The sequence below is a fragment of the Heloderma suspectum genome, chromosome 1 (genome assembly GCF_057233095.1).
Source record: "Heloderma suspectum isolate Gila_16-S chromosome 1, 16-S_ref, whole genome shotgun sequence".
In the NCBI taxonomy this organism is placed as follows: Eukaryota; Metazoa; Chordata; class Lepidosauria; order Squamata; family Helodermatidae; genus Heloderma; species Heloderma suspectum.
This window is the reverse complement of record NC_139458.1, coordinates 335659872-335686273: the sequence shown is the minus strand read 5'-3', so window position 1 is coordinate 335686273 and position 26402 is coordinate 335659872. Positions and strand designations below refer to the sequence as shown.

General features: G+C 40.3%; 1 protein-coding gene across 21 annotated transcripts in view; it reads left to right on the top strand.

Annotated features, from left to right (window-relative positions):
• Positions 1 to 26402, top strand: part of EPB41L2 (erythrocyte membrane protein band 4.1 like 2) — a 127619-nt gene that overhangs the window by 20623 nt on the left and 80594 nt on the right. For 17 of the 21 annotated variants that reach the window (XM_084827517.1, XM_084827516.1, XM_084827510.1 and 14 more), the window contains exons 2-3: positions 19529 to 19971; positions 24296 to 24499. In XM_084827517.1, the coding sequence (XP_084683643.1) occupies positions 19543 to 19971; positions 24296 to 24499 (633 nt within the window). In that variant the 5' untranslated portion in view covers positions 19529 to 19542. Of the gene's footprint in view, positions 1 to 7089; positions 7188 to 19528; positions 19972 to 24295; positions 24500 to 26402 lie in introns of all 21 variants that reach the window. The other 4 variants (XM_084827518.1, XM_084827511.1, XM_084827505.1 and 1 more) reach the window with 1 other exon arrangement.

Genomic DNA, 26402 nt, shown 5'->3' with positions numbered 1-26402 from the left:
TTACTTGGATTTAGTAAACAACTAAGCTAAACACAAGTACCCCCTGTTAATTTTGGCTCAATACACTACAAGTATTTGATTTGAAATGTTTAAGGGGAAATACTAAAGTACACTTACTGTAATTTAAATGTTATATTATGCAGAGATTTTTATGGGATTACTTCTAAAACTTGGAAGACAGCATGTACTTCCCTTACATTGTTTAAATTTAAGAAAAAAAATAAAGGTACTGGAAACTGTTGACAGACTAATTAATTTTAGCAACCCAAAGAACTGTGCATTATATGCTGACAGCCCCTCATCTATTTTAACCGAGTTCAGCTCTGTTCAGCTAAGGTTGCTGGGGCACCTTCAGTTTCACTGTCACTATTAGTTGTATTTCGACTGAGACTTAAATGTATTTCAGAGACATATATGCATTCTCTCACATACTTGCTAGATATTTGAAAAACATTTAATTATAACTTACAATATTAGGCGACCTAGATAGTTTTTATCTGCAGTTAGCCTCCATTCATTGTTACTAATGAACTTATGAAATGGAAAATTTTCCGCAGAAAAATGAATCGTTGGACATTTTCCGTTTCGAAAAATTTTCTGCCCCACATCGCTGCATGCCATATGTCCAATTGCTTTTGAATTGAAGGACTGCCAGATTGTGATGTGATACTGGATTCTGCTGTTCAAAGAAAAAACATTAAAAAATCCTGCCAAGTATGCCCAAGCCCTTGGGCATGTCTGACATAGCTCTTTGGAACCTGGTGTGCATGTTTCAGCTGTTCCATCTCTTGTTAAGCTGAACATTTTATTTTCATTTATTGGCGGGTTGAGCTCATTAGTTTAACCTGGGAAAATTGGACTGACTACTTGTTAATAGTAACATGGTGTGTCACTGGTTTGGCTATGGTTATGATAAAATGCTGTATATGGTTTCATAATATTCTTATTTAGGGATCCACCATTATACTTGCCATGATGGGTGTTCACCACCCTCTGGTGACTGTGGTAAGTCCCAGCCTTCCTGACTATCTTGGAACTGCAGGGATGGGCAAGGTCCAATGGGCAAGGATTGTCCCCACAGATGTGTTGTTTTACATTGTTTCTGAAACACTTCACATGGTAACTGGGAGAATGATGCCTGTGCCAGCCCCTCCCCTCCCTAGGGAAGCAGATGATTGTCCCTTGCCACATACTGAATGTTGGAGGTTGGGGACAAGACTCAACTCCATGAAGAAAGAGCAGTGCCTTGTTGCCCACAATTTTTTTGGCCAGCCAAAATGGATTGGTAGTTATTAGTAGTTATTCCCACTTTTGGTTTGTGTTAAGTCTACTGGAGATCTGACTTAAAAGTTTTAATGAAGTTTTTATTACTGATTTTATTGTTAAAGTTGCAATCCGAAACACACTTACTAGAGAGGAAGTTCTATTGAACTCAGAAGGAATGAGTAGGCATGCTTAAGATTGTACTTCAAACAAACTTGTTACTTAAGGGTGTGATGTTGCTAAATCATCACGAGTCTTAATATATACTAAACTTTGTGCCAATATTGTTAGCTCAGCAATAGTGTTTCTCTCAAAAAGTAGGGTCACGTATAGAACTAGTATTAAGGAACCAGCATAGTTGAGAGTGAGGTATGAGCCAGGAAGTTCCCAGTTCAAAGATCACCAGACCAATGAACTAACTCAATGGCCTTAGATAAATCTTCTTTCTCAGCCTTGTCTGTAATATGGGATAATACTGATCTATCTTACAGGGCTGTTCAGAAGGATTACTGAGTAGTGTATGTGGAGCACTTTGAGAACGTCAGTAAAGTTCTTTATAAAAACGACGATTGTATCAAGAATGATGACATGCACCTTAATTTGAACAGTAATGTAGGATGGACTGTCCCTCCCTTCCCTGTGGGATGGATCCTTATGAGTTTTTTTAAAACATTGTTTCTATTTATTTTTTAAATGTTTACTGTTTTAACCTTTATATTACTTGTAAGCTGCTTTGGAAGGATTTCTGTCCTGGAAGGTGGGATATAAATACTTGTAATAAATAAATAAATCTGAAATAGCTCTGGTACTAATGCCAGCAAGACCTTAACACAGTTGTCAATGGCTATAGTGCATGCTGGCTGGGATGACTGGAGTTGTATTTCAAGACATTTGGAGGGTCTCAGGTTGGGGAAGGCTGCTTTAGTGCATGTTGAATAGTTAAATAAGAATCTGCAATTTTCAATGCAGAATCATTAATGTTCTCCCTGATCAATATGATGTGGTGGTTCTGAAGTTTTCCCCACAATTCGGGAACATTTGACTCTAGCATCTAAAGGTTTTCCAATAGCAAAATGTTTAGTTTGCATATGAAATCACTGTCTTTTTGTTCACAAGTGGGATCCTGAACTAATAAACCAAGGACATAAGCCAAGCTTTTGATACAGTGGTGTAACAGCTGTCTAGCAATGAATACAGCTTCAGGCATGAATGATGTGATACTTAACTAATGAGTTTCTGAGTTCTTAAACAAACAAGATGAGGTAAAGATAATGTAAGGGAGAAAAGATCCTGAAATAGTTTTGTACATCTGTTTAGAGGAGGGGATTAATCATATTGGCATTTCTAGGCATCTTAAGTGCTGTAAGGGAGAGGGAATATGGGAGGGGGAATTTCTACAGCTTACTGTAGGTATAGGTATGTATGCTAGCCAGGCTGTCAGTCTGCGTGGATGTGCTTGTGTCACTCCCATGCTGATGGCTACATCCCTAAAGTTATACCAAAGTTGAAGTGTGGTATTAGGCGATATGAAAGCATGCATCCCCCATGCTAGTCCAGCCATGTAACTGAATATTAGGTTGCCCAAAGGAATAATTGTTGGTGGTAAAATATCAGTGAAACTGTGATGTGTGTACATAGACATCACTTTGAAAAGCATGGATGTCTTTTTTGTTCTTCTTGTTTATGGCTTATTGTAAATATATGTCAATCAATACTTTGGAGTCATTGTAAGAGTGGCAAGGCAGATAGTGCTGCTCGTGATATGGTAACTATAACAGAGGGTTTCTTTTTGGCCTCTTTGGAAGAGGAGTTTAGTTCACCAATGCATGTTTCTAACAAACTTGGATTTGACTTTGCAGTAGTTGATGTAATGCAGATATTGACTGAATTTGGCTCCCTCCACAGGAAAATGTTAAATCACTTTTTCTCAAGAGAATAAACTGTAAAGCTGCATCATAACTGTTGGAGTTCTGTGAATTCTGTTTACTGGAATAACTATTTTTTATTTCAAAAGTAATTCATACATGGCTATTAATTTCTTTTTTTTGCCTGACTGAAGGTGTGATTTTTGTAGACATTCTACCTACTGAACAGTCCAGTACTAAATGCTTTGCATTTAGATAAAATAAATCAAATCCATACAAATATAAAGAAGGTGTCTTTCAGTACGAGTTGTGGGGTTGGCATCATTCTAAAGATCTTCTACTTCTGTGTGACTACATATAGAGAAGCCTGCCTAGAGCCCTTGTTACTTTAGGTGCCAGGCAAAAACGTTTGTTTTTCCAGGTTTTTAAGAACTGCTACTACTAGCATTTTTAAATGTAGAGCAGTTTTGATTTCTTACAGCTTTGTTAACCACTTTGGAAACATACATTTATGTTGAAGGTTGGGATATAAATTACATAAGTGCAGTGTCCATGATCATTGACTACGCTAAAGCCTTTGATTGTGTGGATCACAACAAACTGTGGCAAATTCTTAAAGGGATGGGAGTACCAGACCACCTTACCTGTCTCCTGAGAAACCTGTACAAGGGTCAAGAAGCAACAGTAAGAACCAGACATGGAACAACCGATTGGTTCAAAATTGGGAAAGGAGTACGACAAGGCTGCATATTGTCACCCTGCTTATTTAACTTATATGCAGAGTACATCATGAGAAATGCCGGGTTGGATGAATCAGAGGTCGGAATTAAGATTGCTGGGAGAATTATCAACAACCTCCGATATGCAGACGATACCACCCTAATGGCAGAAAGCGAAGAGGATCTCAAGAGCCTCTTGTTGAGGGTGAAAGAGGAGAGTGCAAAAGCTGGTTTGAAACTCAACATTAAAAAAACGAAGATCATGGCATCTGGCCCCATCACTTCCTGGCATATAGAAGGGGAAGAAATGGAAGCAGTGACAGATTTTACTTTCTTGGGTTCCAAGATCACCGCAGACGGTGACTGTAGCCATGAAATTAAAAGACGCTTGCTCCTTGGGAGGAAAGCTATGGCCAACCTAGACAGCATAGGAAGAAGCAGAGACATCACCTTGCCGACAAAGGTCCGTCTAATCAAAGCTATGGTTTTCCCAGTAGTAATGTATGGCTGTGAGAGCTGGACTATAAGGAAGGCTGAGCGCCGAAGAATGGATGCTTTCGAACTGTGGTGCTGGAGAAGACTCTTACGAGTCCCCTGGACTGCAAGGAGGTCAAATCAGTCCATCCTAAAGGAAATCAACCCTGAGTGCTCATTGGAAGGACAGATACTGAAGCTGAAGCTCCAATATTTTGGCCACCTAATGCGAAGAGAAAACTCCCTGGAAAAGACCCTGATGCTGGGAAAGACTGAAGGCAAAAGGAGAAGGGGACGGCAGAGGATGAGATGGCTAGATAGCATCACGGATGCAATGAATATGAACTTGAGCACGCTCCGGGAGAGAGCGCAGGACAGGAAGGCCTGGCGTGCTATGGTCCATGGGGTCACGAAGAGTCGGACACGACTGAACGACTGAACAACAACAACAACAAAGTGTCCATGATCTTGTCTAGATTAAGGTTGTCTTTGTAGCATAACCTTATATTTCAGCACAGTTATTCTTAAGAGGTGTCCCACAGCCCATGGACTGCATCTAACATGTGAAGCCCTCCCTACCCCTTCCTGGAAATGATTTTTCTCTGAATGACTGGTTGTAGGCAAGTGCATCATAGGGGTAATGCAGCACTGTGTAGGCTAGGGGGAAATGGTCTTGTAAGCCATGCAGCCTTGCTTAATTTCATTGTTTGTGAAAGCTATAAACCTGGGTCGCGTGTCACAGTGGCAAATTGTGGATTATTTAACCCACAATTTGCAGGGATGCACGCTGCATGCAAGCCACTTCTGCTTTTGGTAAAGAATCTCAGATTGGAGGTTGTGTAGGGTGACATGTGAATCCGGAGTGCTGGGTTGTTCAGAGGCTGTAAAGGGGAGATATTGGCTCCCCCTGCTTTTCGCGGCTGCTTTTCAGAACACTTACTGCTGTGATGGTTCCTTGACAGTTGTTTAAAAAAAAAAAAAATGCAGAGATGTGTGCAAATATAATGGCTGGGAAGTAAATGGAGGGGAATTATGTGCACCTGCATTAACTGCTCCGTTAATGTTCTCTCCATTTACTTCGCAGCCATTAAATTTTTGTATATTTCCCAGTCCAAAAAACTGCAAATATTCCTGACAATTAAAAAAACAAAACAAAACCCTTTCGGAGGTGGCAGTACAGGACAGAGCAAATGGGGGTGCCAGCACTAACAGTACTTACACCTTCCCTCCCCCGATGGGCCCCCATTCCTTCCCTCATGTTCAGATGCCTTCTCAGGGTTTTTTTCTAGAACTGTCAGGAAATTGCAGTAGCTGCAGCAGGAAGTGCTCCAAAAAGCTGTGAAAAGTGGGGGGAGCCAATATTTCCCCTTTCTGGAGTAGCTGGAGACTTGGGAAGCGTTGAAAAGATGGAGGGCACTGAGAAGTGTAGTTCAGCACTTAAAAGCGACAGGATCATATTGCCAAGGGGGAGATAAGTCTCCCGCCCCCTTTTGGTGCACCTTCTTTTGCCACTCTCCCCCCCCCCTTTTCTGTGCTTTTCAATTGACAACTCAGCAGTTGGACCCTGGCGACTGGGTGCAAATTAGCCTATATGCAGTCCTGCCTTGTCAATTTCCTTGTATATTGCCTCCTCCTCCTCCTCTGGCTCCCTTTGACAGCTGAAACATACAAGGAAATTGACCAGGCAAGAGTACACATATCTAACAGCGCATTTGTGAAAGACTGACAATAATAAGTATAATTATAATCACGAACAAACTTGCACAATGTTCTGCAGCCGAAAAAATATGATCCCCAGTTGCGCATTTTTGAGGTTTTGAAAAACTTTTTAAAACCAGTGGCAAACAAAAAGGGGTAGCGATCAGAGTGGGGAGGGGGAGACAAAATGGGTTGTGCCACAAAGCACACTGGGATACCAGCTGGAGGACTGAGGGGGAAGGAGGGAGAGAACAAGCCACGTCTGTTGGGTGCATCATGGGTTGTTCTGCAAACAACCCGCACTGCATAGCTTATTCACAGGGCTTAGCATGACATGCGAATGTGGCCAGTCAAGATTCAGTGTGTTTGCTTTGACATCATCTCAGTGAGTTGGCAGGATTTAACACAACTCTAGCTCTCTTAAAACTTAGTTACGTAGCCTGAAATTATCACCAAAATAGAGTTTAAAATATGCATACTCCATTAAAAACAATACTGCTTCTGTAGCCCAACATGAAATGTCCATAGAAGATTGCAATTTTTAACCCCCTCCTCACTTGTCATGATTTGCTACCCTAGTACAGACCTGCCGATAAATGAAGGCCATAATACATTTTTTTAGTGCTAATGTCTAACTCCATTTACTACATATAATGAATTATTTTATTGACAGAAAAAATATCTCCAGAACTGGGCAATGGAAAGATTAAGGACTGATTCATGACCTTCCAGAATGGCATGGCTACGACTTCATATGGTTGCATCCTGTATTGGTCTGGTCACATATCAATAATTGAATTAACCAGTATACCCACCCACCTTGTCACAGCCCTCCCTCTTGTTTTGTGTTCATAAATGGCACATAATTAAATTGATGCTGCAGCTGTTACCTATGTACAGTCTACTTGTTGCTGTAGAAACTTAATAGTAGTTCTGAAGTAACATTTAGGATTGAATAACTTTATGGTAGGCTGTACATTTTTAACATGCTAATCATTAAAAAAAAAAACTGGAAAAAAGAAAACCTAAACCTCTTACTCATCCTTCTTCCTTTCTCTTCCTTCCCACAGTGGAATTCTAGTTGTCTTCAAACTTACAACCAGGGGAACTCCCTTTACATAAAGTACCCCATAAAGCTTATAATCAACTACTTGACTAACCAACTGTGGTAAGTAAAAATTGCTTACAGGCAGCCAGGAAAGTCCAGCTTTGCTAAAGCGATAGAACTGTGCATGGTGTACTCATTCTCCTTTTTTAGACCTTAAGTTAGTACTAATTAAGCTTTAAAAGAGCACAGTGCACTTCAGTCTCACATGTAGAAGCATTTTTTCAGTCTAAAGCTGGATAAAGAGAGTACTTCACCCACCCCTTGCCTTCACCCCTGGTCTCTCCATGGTATGCTTCACAGCTCTCTGCTGTGGCCACAAAAACAACCCATATTGGAGGCTGGGGAATGGAGAGGAGCAGCAGTGGGTAGGTGGGTACCCACCCCCAGAACCAGTTGCAACAGAATAAGGCTGTTCAGACTTTGCTACTTGTTATTTGTATTGACAATGTCTTTCCATAATCTTTGGTGTTAAAACTCCTTGTCAAAGTTTTAATATTCAGGCTTAGGGTTGATTTGTTACGTTCAAATAACCATGGGAACTTGATATGCAGGTATATTCTATGTGGAGTGAAAATAGCAGGTGGGAGGTGTGATTCTTGATCTAAGTGTAGAGGTAGGGATGTGTAAAAGTTTGTAAATATGGAGACAAACAAATATTAGTGATTAAAGTTTTTTCAAGAGTAGTATCAGTGCCTTTTTTTTTTTTTTAGTAGTCTAACAAATGTAGTAAATTCTGGGAACCACATCTAGACATATTTTCTGAGAGAGTGCCTAAAAATTTAGTTTCATTCGACTGTCCTGAACAGCTGGAATGAAACATATTTGGAAGGTTGACATTGCCTCATGAAAGGAGCTTGTGGAATCTAGAATGAGGGAAATACCAAAAACCAAATTGATTCCTTAGTCATTTCCCACTTCTTTCTGACCTTGAACTCTCTCTCCAGTTTGTTCAGTGTTTTTAGTTTTCAGTATTGCTATCAGTCACTGTTTTTAAAGTGGTTTTTGTTCTTGTTCACGTCTGCCTTATTTTCAGGGCTAAACAGTGGCAGCTAGTGAATTTTGGAGTTGGGTCGGTTGTGGTGGAGGTGCACTGTGTGCACATGGTCTTTATTTGCATACATAACATATGCCATTTTCTTGTACCTGTGCATGCTTTGGACATGACCTTATTCCTCTGCCGCAGGAGTGGGCAACTTGTGGCCATCCAGATGTTTTGGCCTATAACTCAGCCCTAGCCAGCATAGCCAATGGCCAGAGCATCTGGAGGACCACAAACTGCCCACCCTTGCTCCACCCAGTGAACAAACACAGCCATAACCACCTCATTTCAGGGCTCATATCTTCCAAATGACTAGTTGAAAACGTCATATGGGACTTCACTTGAATTGTGCCCAGAAACAGACCTGGACCTCCCATGAGGCAGGGTGAATTCCCTGCTGAGGCAGTGGGTTGTGCCTCTCCCCGCCCCTGCTGGGAGGGCTCCTGTGAGCACTGCTGCTTCACTGGCTCCACAGCACCAAGCAGGGCTCCTTGGAGGAGCAGCCCCCCCCACCCCATCTCTTGTTCTGAGCCCTCTCACAAAACAAGAAATCAAGACAGGCAGGTTATCTAGAGCCCCCTCCTTGCTTTGGGTGGGGGTTCAGAGCAAGAAATTGGTTGGGTGTGCTCTCTGGAGAGCCCGCCTACCCACCCAGTGGATCTCTCGCTCTGGGAGAGTCCCCCAAAGGAGAGATTGGGTGGGCAAGCAGCCTCTCTGGATTCTCCCAGAGCAAGGGATCTCACAGGCAGGTGGCCTCCCAAGAGGCTGCCTGCCTGATCTTTTGCTCTGGGAGAGTCCCCTGGAAAAGAGATCAGGCAGGTGGCCTCCCTGGAGAGGCATCCAGGCCCAAATACCATGCTTTGAGTGCTCCTTCCTGCAGCCTTGTCCCTGATAACCTGCAGCCTTGTCCCTGATAACTGTACCTTTTGGAAGTCAGGCAGGTGGCTGCCAAGGGTAGAGTCTTTTGTGTTGCAATGTCCAATCTGTGGAATACCCTTTCCAAACATTTGGCTGCTGTTGCTGCAATTTCTGTTTAGGCACCACTGTACTGTCCTGTTCTAAGATTTTGAGAGCAAATAGGGACTTGCCTCTATTTTGATGGATACTTACTACGGCTTTATCTGTTTTAGGCTGTTCTTGTTTGTTTTTGCATTGTTTTAGAAACGCCTAAGACCTTGAAATAAGTTTTTTTTGGGGGGGCATGAACATTGAGAGGCTGAGCAGATTAACTGCCTTGCTTGTTTGTAAAGACAATTTCTCTTGAGAAAATTGAATTATGTGAGGGATATAATGGTCTCTTCCTATGCAATTTTTTGCTGTTTTCCCCTGTATATTGTTGCAGCTGTGTTGATCCTTTTTGTTCATTATAGTGAAACTGTTCTGTTAAAGCAGTAGCCTCTGAAAGGAGATTTATCTGTAACATTGTTAATGTTGAAAGATAACCTTCCTGGACCCACAGCTGTTAGACTGACACTAATTTTTTTAAGAGAACATAGGAAGTGAAATATTTCCTTATTCCTATAAGCTAGAATACACATAGAATATTAGCACTACTTAAATAATTACTTGCTTTGAGTTTCTCAGAACAAATTATTGTACCTTATCATAAGAGCTTAAATATAGACCCTGCCCCAAACAGGGGCAGGTTTCTCCTTTTACTAGCTTTCCCCCCACATACAGAGTATTCTCTTGCTTTGTATGAGAGATAACAGGAAAACAGAGTGACCCATGTGCATTCTCCTGCTGCTGGAATGAAGTGAATTGGAACTAAGTTCTTTTCCACTGGGCATGCCTTTCTCAGCAAAGTCGGGGCTTGGGTGGGGCCAGTCTTGTTCATTAAACTGTACAAAGAGACTGATTTTTCATCAGTTGGCTGCATTGCTTTTAATGACAAGGAATTGCACAGCACTGGTTTGATATGCAGAACAAAAATAACATGTATGTAATTTTGGAGTGATTTCTTTAATTGCTGTTATAGACCTTAAATTGCTTATCAGTATACAAAAATTAACGTGCAAAAGTAAATGAGGTTTGAGTTGCTTTAGTTGAGTGGGAAAGGGTGAGTTGATTTCAGCCTGTTATAAAATAGAAAATATATATGTATGTGTCGATATAGATATGGATACTTTGGCTTGTGATCAATGTCATTTACATGATGGCACCAAACACTAAATTATGAGTTAGCTATGCTGTGAGTGAATATTGAATCAAGTAGTTCAGAAATTGCAGCTTAAGGAAAGTAATGGCTTTTAACTCTGAAACTGGATGTTTTATAGTTTAATGTTGCAAAAAAGACTGTATTTATAATTAGAATCTGAGACTGGCTATACACATCTTCAGTAATATGTAATAAACCTCTAACAGATGATATGCTTCTACAATAAAATGTACAGAATTATTTAATTTAATTCAGTTTAGACATAGCTGGCTTTGGTAGTTGCGATTCTGAATATGCAATAGGTGGAATCAGTAGGAGTTGTTAGAAAGTGTTGGTAGTCACAAATGCTTAAACAGGGGACATTGACATGTTGTCGTTTTGATGTTAATACTTTTCAGGAAATGTCTTTTTAAAACACTTTTGTGCAATGAAGTTAGGTGGAAAATTTTCCAGGAAAATTATCCAGTCCATTATTTTACATTTCATAAGTTCCTTAGTAAAAATGAATGTATACCAGTTGCAAATACAGTATTAGGCAAATTTGGCAGTTAGTTTTAAACTTATAATTAATATTTTCCAGGTGATTATCCCAAGAATACATATATTTCATTGAAATACATATATGTCTTAGAGTGAAATAGTGACAGCCAAACTGAAGGTGCCTCAACAACTTCAGTGGAAGAGAGTTGAACTCTTGTTGAAATAGATGAGCAGTTGTCAGCATTTTATGCACAGTTCTAAAATGTATTAGCGTTTCAACAGTTTTCAGTACCTTTGGTTTTTCTTAAATTTAAATACTGTAAGGGAAGTACATGCTATTGACTTCCAAATTTTACAAGTATTCTAATACAAATTTCTTCATAATATAACATTTAAATCACATTAAGTGTGCTTTAATTTTTTTCCTCAGACATTTCAGATCAAATACTTGTGGTATATTGGGACAAAAAATTAACATGGGTTAGTTTTTTTAGCTTTGTTTACTTAAATACAAGTAAAATAAAAATGCTAAATTAGATCTCTCTAGGGCAGGGGTGGGCAACATGTGGATCTCCAGTTATTTTGGCCTACGGCTCTAGCCAGTGGTTAGGGATGGTGGGAGCCTGTAGGCCAAAATATTTGGATGACCACAAGTTGCCCACCACTGCTCTGGGGCTTCAGAACATTTTCTGATGCAAATGGAAAATTTTCTGATACAAATGACCCCATGCAACCTAACCTAATTTGCACTGGAAAATTTTCCAATACAAACTGACAATTTTCCTATGGAAATATTCAAAATGTTTTAAAAAATTCAAAATTTTCCAGAAAACTCACACCACTGCTTTTGTGGCATTATCTTTATTTTTATTGTACTAATAGTATCAAATTACTGTTTCAAATATTTACTGTTTGTACCTGCCAGGCATCTTATTTTTATGCTTTCATTCTGTAACTAACTGTATTTAAATTTTAAAATACTTGCAAAGAAATATGTTCTTCTAGTCCTCTTCTGTAGGGTAGCAAGATTTTAATTACTGATATATTCACCTGTGGAAGGTGGTGGAAAATGTTTATGTATATAAAAATGGAAAATAATTTGTAGTTAGAGATACTAATAGCATATACATGGAATTTTGGTGGTTGGCAAAATACTTTTCTGAAAGTATCCAGATTATTGATTAATCTATTCCATCAAATTATCATTTTATTATAGGAGATAACCAGGCTTACAAAATTGGGTCATATGCTGCTGTTTGTGGCTTTCCCCAAGCTAAGGCAGAAATTACTTACTCCTGTTCCATTGATTTCAGTGCGTTTAGGTGCATCTAACTCTGCATATGATTGAGCTGTAAAAATATCATGCCTTTAAAGAATCTAAGTTAATATAGAACTTTTTCTTTTGAATAGTAACAGTTTTTTTTAAATGACACTCTTCAAATGATTTGTAAACTATGATAACTAAGTTGCCTGTATTCTTGTCCTGAATATTTTGTATTGTTGGAAGGGAAATACTGACTGTTATTACAGATTTAATTGCTGAAGCAAACATTATGGGCGGTATCCAGTGCTGCCACACTGCTTATGCCATTGATGTTGTGCTAGCATAAGTGACCTCTAGTGCAATGCCAATAGCATATGCTGGTGCGACAAGTTTTCTGGAAACCTATTGCACCAGCATACACTACAGATGTTGCACTGTTGGCATTGCACTAAAAGTCACTTATGCTAGTGCTACATCAATGGCGTAAGTGGAGCAGCACAGTTGGATACTGCCCCAAATACCCTTTTAGCATAATTTATCTCATTAATCCAGAGTTTGATAATTTCAAGGTGACTTTAAACCTAAAATATTTAGCTATTAAAGTTTTAGTTACCCAGTAGTTATTATACAGTTATTTTGTATAGAACAGATATGGGATCCTTTTCAAAAGTCCAGTCTCATGCCCTCTGGTAGCAGAATGCATACAATTTAATCTATATGGTGATTCCCCTCTTTAAAGCAATGCAAGCTAATTTTTGAGGGCAGTATCCAGTGCAGGCAGTCCGCCACCACTAAACAACTTGTGCTAGCAGAAATGAATGCTAGCACAACAGGAAACTAACACTTGCTAGCACAACCCTGGAAACTACCCCAAATTAGTGTTTCCAGAATGGAACAAGTCAGTGGAATTTCACTGACTCCCCATTCTGGAAGTACTAATTTGGGGTAGTTTTCAGTTGCGCTAGCAAGTTCTACCCCATTGTGCTAGCGTTCGTTTCCACTAGAACTGTAGCTGTATTCGATTCTGTCCTAAGCCTTTACATATTACATTAAAAACCCGTGTGTGTGTGTGTGTGTGTGTGTGTGTGTTCCCTAGATTTGAATAGCAAAGTTATATGTCTTACATTAAATAATTTCTGATCAGGGCAGCAGCTCTCAGAATGCTGTTTCTAGGGAACATTGGACTCCTGGGTAGCTAGCACAGTCAGACAATAGTACCCCAAATCCTTTGAATGTGGGCTTCATAGTTGCAAACATAGAGGGTAAATGTAGTCTTCATGGTCCAGGTTCTTAACTACACAAGACAGTGGGCCTATTTGCATGATCGCAGAGGAGGAAATAAGCCGCAGTGGCTTATTTTGCTTGCTGTGCATGCTGGGGGGATTTGTATCATTGTCCTTGGTGGCATGGCCTACTGTGTTGTGCGAACCCAGTAAGGATGGCTTGGTGCCATGGTTAGGAACCCCCGCCCCCAATCCTACAAATTCTCCTGGTATGCAACTGGTAAGCATGGTGGGGGCAATAAGCCACCATGGCCTATTTCTTCCTCCATGATCGTGTGACCCTGGTCTCTGATTCCGAGGCATGCACTTGTAAATTAATTCAGCTGAAATCCTTGGGCATACCTCCAAGTACATTTGTTCAGGATTACAATGTAAATTTGATATCTCCCAGACACTGAGCTACTATTGACTTTTCCTTTTTTGTTTTTTGGGTCGATGACAACTGGACTCCCAGCTCTAATTCTTGCATTCATACTGGGTATGATCCATAGAAGTAATTTATGTGCAAATAAGGGCACTGTATACCTAGCTAGACCTTCCATCCAGGCTTTCTCTGTGCAGCTCCTATTTCTGGAGTGGCAACCCTGTTTTTTTAACTGAAGAGCAGATTGTCTCTTTGAGAGAGGAATTTAACTGCAGAGACAACATCAAAGGAAATTCTGGCTGCTTAAGCAATGCAAGACTCTAGAATTGCTATAATTTGAAGGCAAACTATTTGTTAGCACTACTTTTATATGTGCTTTTGAAAAAAAAGTAGCAAATTTGGCACTTAGCAATGGGTAACTATTTCAAAGTAGGAGTCATTAAAATATGTAATGGGACTAATAGCAACTAAATGCTGGCACAGCATATTTTAATAATTAAATCCCTGCTTTAAACCATCCGATTACCTGAAGATTAAGCAAGCGGTTTTTAGTGGCTTATGGAATTTGATGCATTCTTGAAGTTTGTCCTAACAAATGAAAAAAATATTGTGATATGCCATGCTAAAACATTATTCTGAACTCAAATATAATATTACATTCATTATTGTAATGTCTTTATTTCAATAAGAATCTGGTAACCTTGTTCAGAAAGCCTGAACATAATTTTACCAACTATATTGACCTGGTTCACATGATTATTTAAGCCACAATGGGCTGCAGCATATGAAGGTGCCTGTGGGTGCCATTTTGCATCACCAATCCCCATTTTGAATATGCAACTTACGTTTGGAGGTTGTCATGTCATGTGAACTCCATGAGTGTGGTTAAGTGAGGGCTAAACAACTCTCACATAACTCATGGGGTCAGTTTGCATGACACAACAGCCCATTGTGGGTTAATTTACCTGCGAGGAATTCCATTGCATGCCGGCTGCCATTATGACTATGCAAGCCCCAGCTGGGGATTGTCATGGCTTGCTGTGTTGGTTGTTTAACCCTCAAATAGCCCCTGCCACCTGTATTCGGACAACACAACAAGCCACGGCAATCCAGGCTTGCATATTCATAATGGTGGATGGTATGTTCCCCGGTGCCCCGAAGATTAATTAACCCATGGTGGGCTGTCATGTCATCTGAACCAGGTCATGGTCTGTTTTAGGGTTATGTGAGGGTTATTAAATTGGCATGACTTCTGAAGATTCAGCTTCCGCTGGCAAAACAATAAGTTTCTTTTAGAAGTCACCATTGTGGTATTACTGAGGGTGGGACTTTGAGATATTTTTATGGAACCAAATGTATTTTTGCACTTTGAAGATTTTCGGGTCCCATTAGCTAGATATTCAGAATAAAAGAACAGTGTGGTTACATATCAGCATTATGGTCAGACCTATGTTATCCAAAAGAATTTCACAAAGTATATCATAGGGCAACAAATTAGCATGTGAATTTTTTTAAACCTGATTTAGGTCTACTTACTCTGTGTAAATAGAAGAGGAGCACTGTTGCCTTCATATCCTGCTTGTGGACTACCTGAAAGCAACAGGCTGGCCACTGTGGGAAACTGAATGCTGGATTTGATGGATCTTTGACCTGATTTACTTAATGGGTAAAAAAAGGTAAAGGTGTCCCCAACCAGTCGTGTCCGACTCTAGGGTGTGGTGCTCATCTCCATTTCTAAGCCGAAGAGCCAGCGCTGTCCGAAGACGCTTCCGTGGTCATGTGGCCGGCATGACTGAACACCGAGGTGCACGGAACGCTGTTACCTTTCCCGCCGAAGCGGTACCTATTTATCTACTTGCAATTTCTTGCTTTCGAACTGCTAGGTTGGCAGAAGCTGGGACTGAAGACGGGAGCTCACTCCGTCACGCAGCACTCGGGTCTCGAACTGCTGTCCTGCCGACCTTCCAGTCTGCAGTTCAGCGTCTTAACCACTAAGCCACCGCGGCCCAAAGGAAAGGTTCCTCCTGTGCAAGCACCGGGTCATTACTGACCCCTAGAGGGACGCCGCTTGTGCTAGAGTTTTTGTGGCAGACTATAGCGGGGTAGTTTGCCATTGCCTTCCCCAGTTGTGACTACCTTTTCCCCCAGAAAACTGGGTACTCATTCTACCGACCTCGCAAGGATGGAAGGCTGAGTCGACCTGAGCCGGCTACCTGGGACCCAGCTTCCGCTGGGATCGAACTCAGGCCGTGGGGAGAGCTTCGGTTGCTATTCAGCCGCCTACCATTCTGCACCACACGAGGCTACTTAATGGGGGGTGCCACCAAAACCAGCAGCCCTGTGTAATTTCCTTCTCTCTTTGTTATACATCTAAAAATACAAAATGTGTTATGTATCACTCTGGTGCAGTGATGGGGTGCAGAAATTTTTCCAGTGCTTTATTTTTTTGTGGAAAATTTTCCATTTCATAAATACATTAGTAACAGTAAATGGATACCAACTGAAAATACTGTTTTAGGCAAGCTTGGCAGTTTCAAAGTTGTAGATGAGTGATTGTCAGCCTATCACACACAGTTCTTTGGGTTGCTAAAATGTATTCGTGGGTCAACAGTTTTCAGTATCTTTTTTTCGTTGATAAATTTAAACAGTGTAAGGTAAATGCTATGGTCTTTACATTTTTACAAGTATTCTAATAAAATATCTCCATTATATAACTTTTAAATCATATTAAGCGTGCTTTAATTTTCCCCTTCAAATATTTCAATTCAAATGCTTGTGGTGTATTGAGACAAAAAATGGACATGGGGTACTTCTTTGTTAGCTCCCCCCCCCCAAATGCAAGTAAAATAAACATACTAAATTAGATCACTCTCTAGGGTTGCCATCCCCAACCTGGTGCCCTCCAGATGCACCAGGCTGAGGAGGGCTGCTCTAGGGCAGCAGAATTTTCTGATGCAAATTATTGTATGCAAATTAACCTAATTTTCCAGTTCACATTTTTTGGAAGACCTAAATCACTGTTGCTGTGCCAGCCAAACAGAATGCAGGCAAGGAAACACAGAATGCAATGACATAACAGCTCATGTTTTGTCAGGGAGGAGGGGCAGAATGAGTTGCAGGTCTACTGTTTTCAGAGGCAGCCCCAAATCTATAGTAACATCTAGTTCCAGCCTCAGTTGTATGACTTTGTGTGAACCAGATGACTTGTTAAACTTTTTAAAGGGAAGAATATAAACTGTAAATACTATATTGGGAGGGAAAATGAGCAAAGTAAAACAAATCACTAGCTAAATGGGAACTTAGTGTACACAACACATTAACGAACACTCTTGTCACATATCATTTCAGTTTAGTGGTAGAACAGTAAGAGACCAGTCTTTGGATTTCTGACACGTACACTTTTGCTGGGATTGTGGGCTCAAGTTTTTATGTTTTCTTAATAAATGCTAAGTTTGTTTTGTCTTTCTGGAAAATTTTGAATTTGCAAATTAATCAGTGATGTGGGACAGAAAATGTTTCCAGCGCCTTATTTTTTTGTGGAAATTTTTCCATATTGTAAGTTCATTAGTAACAATGACTGGATGCCGATTGCAAATACAATATGAGGCACGCTTGGCAGTTTCAGAGTTGCAATTAATGTTTATCAGACAGTTATTCCTAGCAAGTATGCAAGTGAATACATATATGTCATTGAAATACATGTATCTTTCAGCGTGAAATGAAACAAATAAGTAGTGAGAGCAAACTTAAAGGTGCCCCAACAGTGGAAGAGAGTTGAACTCTTGTTGAAATAGATGATGTTGTCAACACATCATGCTTTAGGTTGCTAAAATTTATTAGTGTGTCAATAGTTTCCAGTACCTTTGGTTTGGTTTTTCTTAGATTTAAACAATGTAAGGAAAGTACATGCTGTTGCGTTTCGATGTTTACAAGTATTCTAATATAAATGTTATATTATGTAGAGGTTTGTTTTAAACAAAATCTAACATAACATTTAAATCAAAATGAGGCTGCAATCCTATATATCCTTACTAGGCAGTGAATTCTATTGGAGTTAATGGGCCATACTTCTGAATAGACATGGATAGGATCACGCTGTAAGTGTGCTTTAATTTCCCCCTTTAAATATTTCAGGACTAATACTTATGGAGAGTAATGGGACAAAAATGTTAACATGGAGCACTTTTTAAAGCTTTGTTTACTAAATACAAGTAAAACAAACACACTAAATTAGATTACTTTGGTGGGCATCAGAGAACTTTCTGATGCAAATAATTCTATGCAAATTAGCCTAATTTCCAATTCATTAGTTGTACCCCAGTCATGAGTTTCCATTGAGCTGAGCAGTAGCCCCGAAGCACCACCCTCTGGAAACAACTGTCCAGGTAGGAACGGAGCCACTGCAAAGCAGTGCCCCCAACTTGGACAGTCGCTTCAGAAGGATACCATGATTGATGGTATTGAACACTGCCAAGAGATCAAGGAGCATCAACAGGGACACACTCCCTGTCTCTCTCCCTACACAGGTTATCATACAGAGCAGCCAGAGCAGTCTCAATACTAAAACCAGGCCTGAACTGAAATGGATCCAAAAAAATCAGTCTCAACCAAATGTGCCTGGATCTGGTCAGCGACCACCCCCTCGAAGACCTTGGGCAGGAAAGGGATCTGTGGAAGTATTCAGATCTTCCGGATCCAGCCCCACACTCTCATATCCATGCATATAGTTCAGACATCTGCATAGAAGGGGTTGCCTTGTGTACAGCTGTACATATAGATTCCTGCATGTGAGCTGGAATCCCAATAGCACCAGGTTCCAGCTCTTGTGGAGACCACTGCATGTACAGCTAGCTATATATGTGGAAGGTCCCTTTATGCAGGCATCCATGCTGTATGCAGTGATGTCTGGGGATGGGACTACATTGCATGTGTGACGTTTGGGTAGGGTTACACAGCACAGTCCTGTTCCCAGATCACATGCTCAACTGTAAGGTAAAATAAATACCTGAATCGGGTTACTGCAAGACTACAATTGTGAGCAACAGTATTAAGCTTGGAGTAGATACATGCAAAGAGTGACATTCTGTCACTCTTGTCTTACAGCTTTTGGGGGAAATTCTCTTAGTTCATGGAATGTTACTTTCAGTTCCAATAATGATAGACTCGCTTAAAAGTCTAATCTTTAAATTATTCCACTAAGACTGGCCCAGAGTTTGACACAAGATGATGAACACAATAAGTGTTTATCTTTTGGACGTCACTAACATTGCAATCCTATACATGTCTACTCCGAAGTAAGCCCCATTGAGTTCAGTAGGGCTTACCCCCAGATATCTGGGTATAGGATTGCAGCCTAAGAGAAGTAATGATGGGACTGAGAGATCATTCTGGTGTGGTCCAGATGGAAGGATGGAGTATTTTTTGCTTAAGTGCTGGTATTTTGGAAATACTGACAAGCTGGGAAAGTTTGAAGCTCTTGGTCACACAGATATTAGACATTGGTGTTTAGAAAAGTGAAATATATTCTGTTTGTGTGGGGTTGGCTGCTTGAATTTGTAAATTGGATATAGGATTCTCCTAGAACCAGGTAGAATGGAGGAGCTGCATGCTTTCTCTAAGGATTTTTGTAGAAAGTATTCTAAATTCTTACTAAAAGGTGCAGTAGGTCAAACTGTTTCAAACTTTAGTGGTTGATACAGCATAAGATAGTCCTTGTTTGGGGAAGAGGGGTGTTAGGTAGTTTGGCTAGGATCTAAAAAAGCCAACAAGTCTAAATAATGTTCTAAAATCAAGAAAATGTATTATATTTCTAGTGTATCCTGTGATCATGACGACTGAAGTTGGTTCAGAAACGGAAGTGAAAGAATCAGAGAAGCTGGGAACAAACACAACAAAGGAAAATGCTGGGGATGCACCGGAGAATAAAAAAGAACAGACATCTGAAATAGAAGAAGGTCCTCCTACCCCCCAGACTCCAGCTAGCCAAAGTAGCCCTAGTAGCTCAGGAGGAAAGGGTATTTCTCGCTTCATCCCCCCATGGCTTAAGAAACAAAAATCGTACAGCTTGGCAGAACCCAAAGGTGAAACGAAAAAACAGCCTCCAGCATCAGAAGAAGAGAGAGTAGAGGAGGACAGTGAATGTTCTTTTCCAGAAGAGGCAGCTCAGACTAAGGGAAAACTGGAGGATGTTACTGAGAATCAGCAAGAAGCTGTGGATGACAAAGAAGAGAAACTTGCTGTTAGTGCTGAGATGCAGGTATATTCTGGAAATAAAAGCAAATGAATGAAGACTTAGTGGCCTCAGTGGTTGGTGGTGGACAGCTACTGCTAGCTTGCGTATTATGCTTGCACATTACCAACAATCTGCCATTGGTGGTGAGGCATATTCTGATTCTTGCATTGCTCATCATGTGTGTTGGAATGAACTTGAAGCTCTGATCCTACTACTTTCACGTGTTCAAAATCATAGTATTGCCCCTTTTAAAATGAGGGCCTTGAAATAAATGAGAGATTAAAATGAAAGGGGAAAGTGGGAAACTAATACAGCTTGTAAATAGCCACACTCACCTGGTCTCCTGTGCCAATAAATAATCATGTCCAGTATAGCTGGCAGGCAAGTTTTTGTAAAGAAGAGAGTTAATTTTCTTCTTAGGCTGTTGATTGTGGCACAAATAAGTAATATAGATGTGGGAGGTTGGGTAGGCTAGTAAAACAGTCTAACAGGCTTAGTTTTTCTGGAATTCTAAAGGCTATAATTTTATGTTTGTCTTCTGGATTTATTAGGCATCAAAATATTATAGTGTGGGGTGGTTTTTGCAAATTATTTCTCAACTACGAAAAATATTTAAAAGCCCTTCTTCCCCATCTGCCAAGCCCTGGCTTGCAGAGCTGGGTACTGCAACTAGGAAAATAGGAGTAGGGATTTAGAATGTTGACTCCTGTTCCAGTTGTTTTTGTTCCCCTGTCAAAATTTTCTTTGACTGTAGACATTTAACAGGATTCTACTCCATTTCCTCCCTGGCCCTCCATTCTAGCCCATGTTGTCCTCTGGTGTGAAGAGTTTCCCTCTCTCACACACATGCTCTTTCCCCAAGTTCTCCGGCTTCCTGATTAATAGATCATCTTGTTCAAAACAAGCGAATGAAGGCTGCTAGCTAGGTCATCATGGAGGACAAGTCTACCAGTAGCGGTTTATTTTGCTGTTATGGTTCACCATATTCAGAGGGAACATACTTCTGAATACCATTTACTGGGGACAAATTCATGCCCTGCCAGGGGCATCTGGCTGGCTGTTCCTAGAAGCAGAATGCTAAATGGGCTAGAGTATAGATTTTGGTCTGATCCAGCAAGGCAATTCTTTCTTAATGAAGTAAGTGTGTTTAGTTGTATGAAACAGCTAATGAAAGGATTTCAGATTCTGAAAAGACTTTAGGATTTCATGGAGGAAGAGAGAGAGAGGAGCTTCAGCAATTGCTGAAAGTAGCAGCTCTTTTTTTAAAAAGACAAGCAACAAACATGAGGGCTTTGTTGCCCCCTCAAGTTTTAGTTAGATTTCAGTGCTTTCAGTTGCAAGCTTGAAGCGTAAAACCATGGCGTTTTTCACTGTATTCTGGAAAGTTGGCTTTATTGAATTGATTGGCTACATAAAAGGAAATTGATATTATAATGCAGTATTGCTCTACTTCAGTTGTCATTGAGCTCTTGAGCATCACATTTTATAGCATGCTTTAAACTCCATGTTTAAAGTCCATGTGTGGTGATCACCTAACTGCTTAAAACTATACATAGATGAATAAAGTATTAAAGTATTAAACATGTTGTGCTATGTTTACAAAAAATACACTGTTAGAAACCAACCTAATACTATTTTCCACATTCAGATGTTTTATTCTGCTTCCACAAAATGCTTATTTTTTTTAAAGAACAGCCCCTGAGTATGCCTATAAACCAAACTCTTGGGAAATGGCTTGCCTTACTAGCCTTAACTCTTGCAATTTACTTACAGCCTTCCTTGCAAATAAGTCCTCAACTTACTGGACTGTGTGCCTACATATGGATTTAAAAATATTTCAAAATCCTGTAATCCCATCCTGGTTAAAATTTAAAAAAACAAAACTCCTTACAAACGTTCCTTGATTACAGAATTATTTTAAGAAAAAGAAGCAGGGGGGATGTAGCAACTACAAAGGAGCCAATCGCTAATTTGAGCAAGGGTGTTTCAGGAGTTAGGCCTACCATATGTGTCCACTGCCAGATCTCGAACCCAGAAAATGTTAATAAAAACTTCTGAGCACATACAGTCTGCCTTTTCTGTAGAGTAACCATGATCAGCTATCGAGATCTGGAACACAGAGGTTTGAGGGGGAGGGATTGAAAACACTTGTAACAAATGTATTCTAGTCTACAGACTTTGTAAACTATGCCTATACTTTAATATAATGATTGCATTTCTAACATTGCCCCACACCAAATTCTCCAAAATAAGTTTGTAAATGGCTACTAGTCATTAGTCAAGACAGATATACATATATATGACCTCCAGTATTGGTGGCAGTATGCCTCTGTATGCCAGTACCTGGGGAAGGGTGCTGTCACACTCATGTCCTGCTTGTGGGTTTCTTATGGGCATCTGGTTGGCCACTGCAAATAGTGTGCTAAACTATATAGACCTTTGATGTGATCCAGCATGGCTCCTCTTACGTTCCTATGGAAGTGTCTAAACAATGGCCACGTTAGGACAATCCAATCCTGGCTTATATGTCTAACAAGTCAGGAAGCTGCTGTTAACCATAGCTTCCCATTATGTCTGAAGCAGGAAACTATGGCTAATGGGTTCCAAGCAAGCAGGTTTGGGAAACCAACTTTAAACTGTGGCTTCAAATCCTGGCTCGTTTAGAAGCTATTGGTCATAGTTTCCCAGTTTGGACGTAACAGGAAGCTATGGTTAATTGCAGCTTCCTGACTTCTGTGAAGGGAGAAGTGAGGTAGGAGCAAAGGGGCTGCATATGGACACAGAAAACTTGTGCATATCCTGCATTAAGCCAGGATCTGATATTCTGGCTCAGGCCATTGAGAGAGACATTTTTGCACCCCAAACATAGTAGGGAGCGGCAACTGAAATTCCTCTTACTCCTATGCATTCCTCTTACTCTCTCCTTGGTCCCCACCTTCAACCAGAAATCATGGGCTTGACCTCAGCACTTGTTTTCATTGCCAGAGCTTAGCCCAGGGGTGGGCAACATGCAGCCTATGGGCCACATGCAGCCTCCCCACAGCCCCCAGTGCAGCCTCCAACCCCCTATAAAATTTTGCAAACAAAATGGCATCTGGAGCTGCTATGGAGTGCCCAAATGGTCCAACATAGCTTGTTTGCATGCTAATTTTGAAATTTTGGGGATTTGGTAGCAGCTATGGAACCCCAAACAGGTTAAAATTAGTTTGCAAACGAGCTAGTTTTGACCGTCATAGCAGTTCTGGACACGGTTTTGTTTTTTAAAACATTTTTATCCCCACCCCCATTTTTTGTACATGGGGGGCCTGTGGGGGGGTTTACAGGGGGGCAAAAAAGGCCCCCAGACCTCCCAAAGTTGCCCACCTCTGGTTTACCGAAGAACTTGAAATAACAGGTGGCAGAGCACTGTGTTCAGCATGTTTTCCCATCGCTGCTAACCATAAGCAGTAACTGTAAGCAGCCCCCACTCTCAAAAGTCTAGCAAGCGCTTCAAAGCCCTAGACCAACTCTGTACAAAATTCCAGTTTCTTCTCCTTAGCAGGTTACAAGGGAACCTTGTAACCTCCTTCTTTGCTTACAAGGGAAATTACTTTATGGCTTTCACAGTGATTGATGTAGCCTCAGGGCAAGCAGGAGATATTAAATAAAAGGAGATAAGAGCAGATCCACTCTTGTTTCCAGTTAGTTGTGGATGATAAACAAATAGAAAGGTTTCACTTGTAAAATAAAGCAGGAGACTTCTGGTTGGGAAAGTGCTCTGCAAGATAAGCTGACTTGTCCTTAGTGAGCCATGTGCAGTAGGTTTTGCAGTAGGTTTGTTTAAAGGCTATAATGGTAGAGGCCTGTTGCAAATTGGAGGCGCTAGGTTAGCTCTGCTATTTCCCTGTGGGCAATTTGTACTTCTCTCCAGGCAAGGTGAATATGGGTATGCATGCATAACTGAAAAGGATTCATACAAGCACCAAAGCCTCCTCCCGGCTTCTGTATTTATTCCATGAATTGATGTACAGGTCTGCTTATTGTTGTGTGCAACTACGTAATAATGTACATAATGAGGCAAAAAGCAGTTTAGATCAGTGATGACCTGCCAATCTACCAACAGAGGATCCTTTTATTTGTATAGAAATATTAATCAAACTTGATTCTCAAAAAATTAAGCTGGAACTTGAAATGCCAAAATTACAGTAGCAATCATATAAAGAGAATACTGACTTTTTCTTCTAAATGTATCAGATAAGTGATCATGAATAATAATTCTTTATTGAGTTATATCACATTGTATTTCATTTGAGTATACAATTCTGTAGGTAATGCCTTTCTGTGTGTTAATATTCATTTTCTCATGCAGCCTGCTAAAGAAGAGAGTAAAGAAATTGTTTCTGAAGTGAAGGAAGATAATCAAGATGCAGAGGAAGGCAAAAGGGAGACCAAAGAAGTACAGACAGGTGAAATCCAAATGGAGAGAGCTGTTCAAAAAACTCCTAAGAGGATCAGAACTGTCCAGTGTAAAGTGGTGCTCTTGGATGGCACAGAATACGACTGTGACCTTGAGGTAAGTTAGTGACCCTTCTCTGTAGGAAGAAACCAACGGGTACACTCTATTTTTATTAAAATGGGAGCTAGCAAATGCATACTTGATGAATCCTATGTTTTCATACCATTATGGTATTCACATCACTGGTTAATGGCTAGTGAAGGGCCCCATTTTAAAGCCATGTCTTCAGCATGTTACAACTTGGCCCTAAAATATACTGTGAACAGTAATATAGATACCAAAACTGCAAGTGCAACAGTCTCCTGCAAATATATTATCCACTATTTTAACCATTTGCTTTATGGATCATTGAATTCACAACTGAAGTTAATTAGTATAGCATTTACACACAATATACCTTTGCCTCTATGCCTGATGTAGTCCGTCTCAGTAGCAGCTGTGCAGACCCATGTCAAGAACAAAGAACAGGAACAGTTGTGATCTCTTCTATGTAGATCAGTGAGCGTATTTTGGTTGTTACAAGTCCCTGCTTTGTGATCTTGCACTACTCCCTATTCACAAAAGTGAGAAAAGTGTCTTTTTTATTAAACTTTCATTGCATTTGGTGTGCACCTATAAAGATGTGTGTGTTCCTAATCTTGTATATGGCCCCCATAAGCTGAAGGCAGTCTTCAAAAATCTAAAGGCATCTCTACACCAGCCTAAAATCCTACATTTAAAACGGGGCTTTCTGCTTCCATTTTAAATGCAGAATCACAAGGACTCCCTTTACACGCACCTCCTTTCCCCCTTCCCTTCCCCCCTCCTTCCCCCTGTACCTGAGTCTTCCATTATCTTTCATTGATCTCGCTCCTTTTCTTGCTACTTTAACCCTTTTCATGGAGAAAACAAGCAGAACACAACGGGGTAGTTTAGTAGCTCATTATCTGTGATCTATTTAAAAATGGAACAAAGGGCATTTAGTGCAGGAGACACCCTGCAGGGTCACAGCATCATGTAAAGAGCCTGCAAACTTCCTTGAAGGAGCAATCTCAGTTGCAGGATAAAAGCTCCGTGTGAAGGAGCCCTAAGAAAGCAACTGTAAGCTTTCAGGCCTTGTTTGACCTTGTACACTTTTAAACACTTTATTGGCTAAAATTAATGATATGGGTTCTCTTGCAAATTTTGAATTGGTATTTTTTCTGCTGCCCTAAATCTATTGAAATCTCATTTAGCATGTTTGTTTTATTTATACTTCTTTTACCTTTGTTTACTAAATATGCCATGTTAATTTTCTGTAGTGTATATATAAATATCTCGAGTTTTTCCAGTAGCTAAAAGTTGTTACTGAAAAAAAAAATCAAAGCGTCCTTCATGTGGTTAAATACTGAAGTAACTTGAAAAAAGTTAATTACAACTTCGATTAACTTACGTTATATTCATTCATTTAGGGTTGGATCCAGAAAAAAGCCTGTGGAAGGGGGCTGGCAGAAGTTGACTTTCTCGTCCTTTTCTCTCCCCCCCCCCAAGCCTCCAAGGGTCCAGGGACCCTACAGAATGGGGTGGGTGATGGCATGGGAGGGCAGAGGGGAAAGAGGGATCCCTAAAAGTCAGGTGGAGGCTGATTGAATTACTTAATAATATGACAATATATTTCTAAAAATGGATAAACCTCCACCTGATATGACTGGATAAAAATAAATGTTTTTATTCTAACTTATAAGTCAATGTATGATTACATACATTCTCTTAGCATCGCCTTAAAGGTCTGTAGTTTTTTACTTTAGCTTTTTCCTGGATGGGTGAAACTTGTAATAAACCTACCTACAGTTGTTCAACAGCTTTGATCCCTGCTGATGTAAAAATGCAGTATATTTAGGAAATAGCTGAGAAACTGGAAAAACAAAGGTAAATAGGCAAAAGTTCCTGGTAAGCCTTGTAAACTTCCTTGCATTATGGTGGCTATCACCTGGGATTCTGC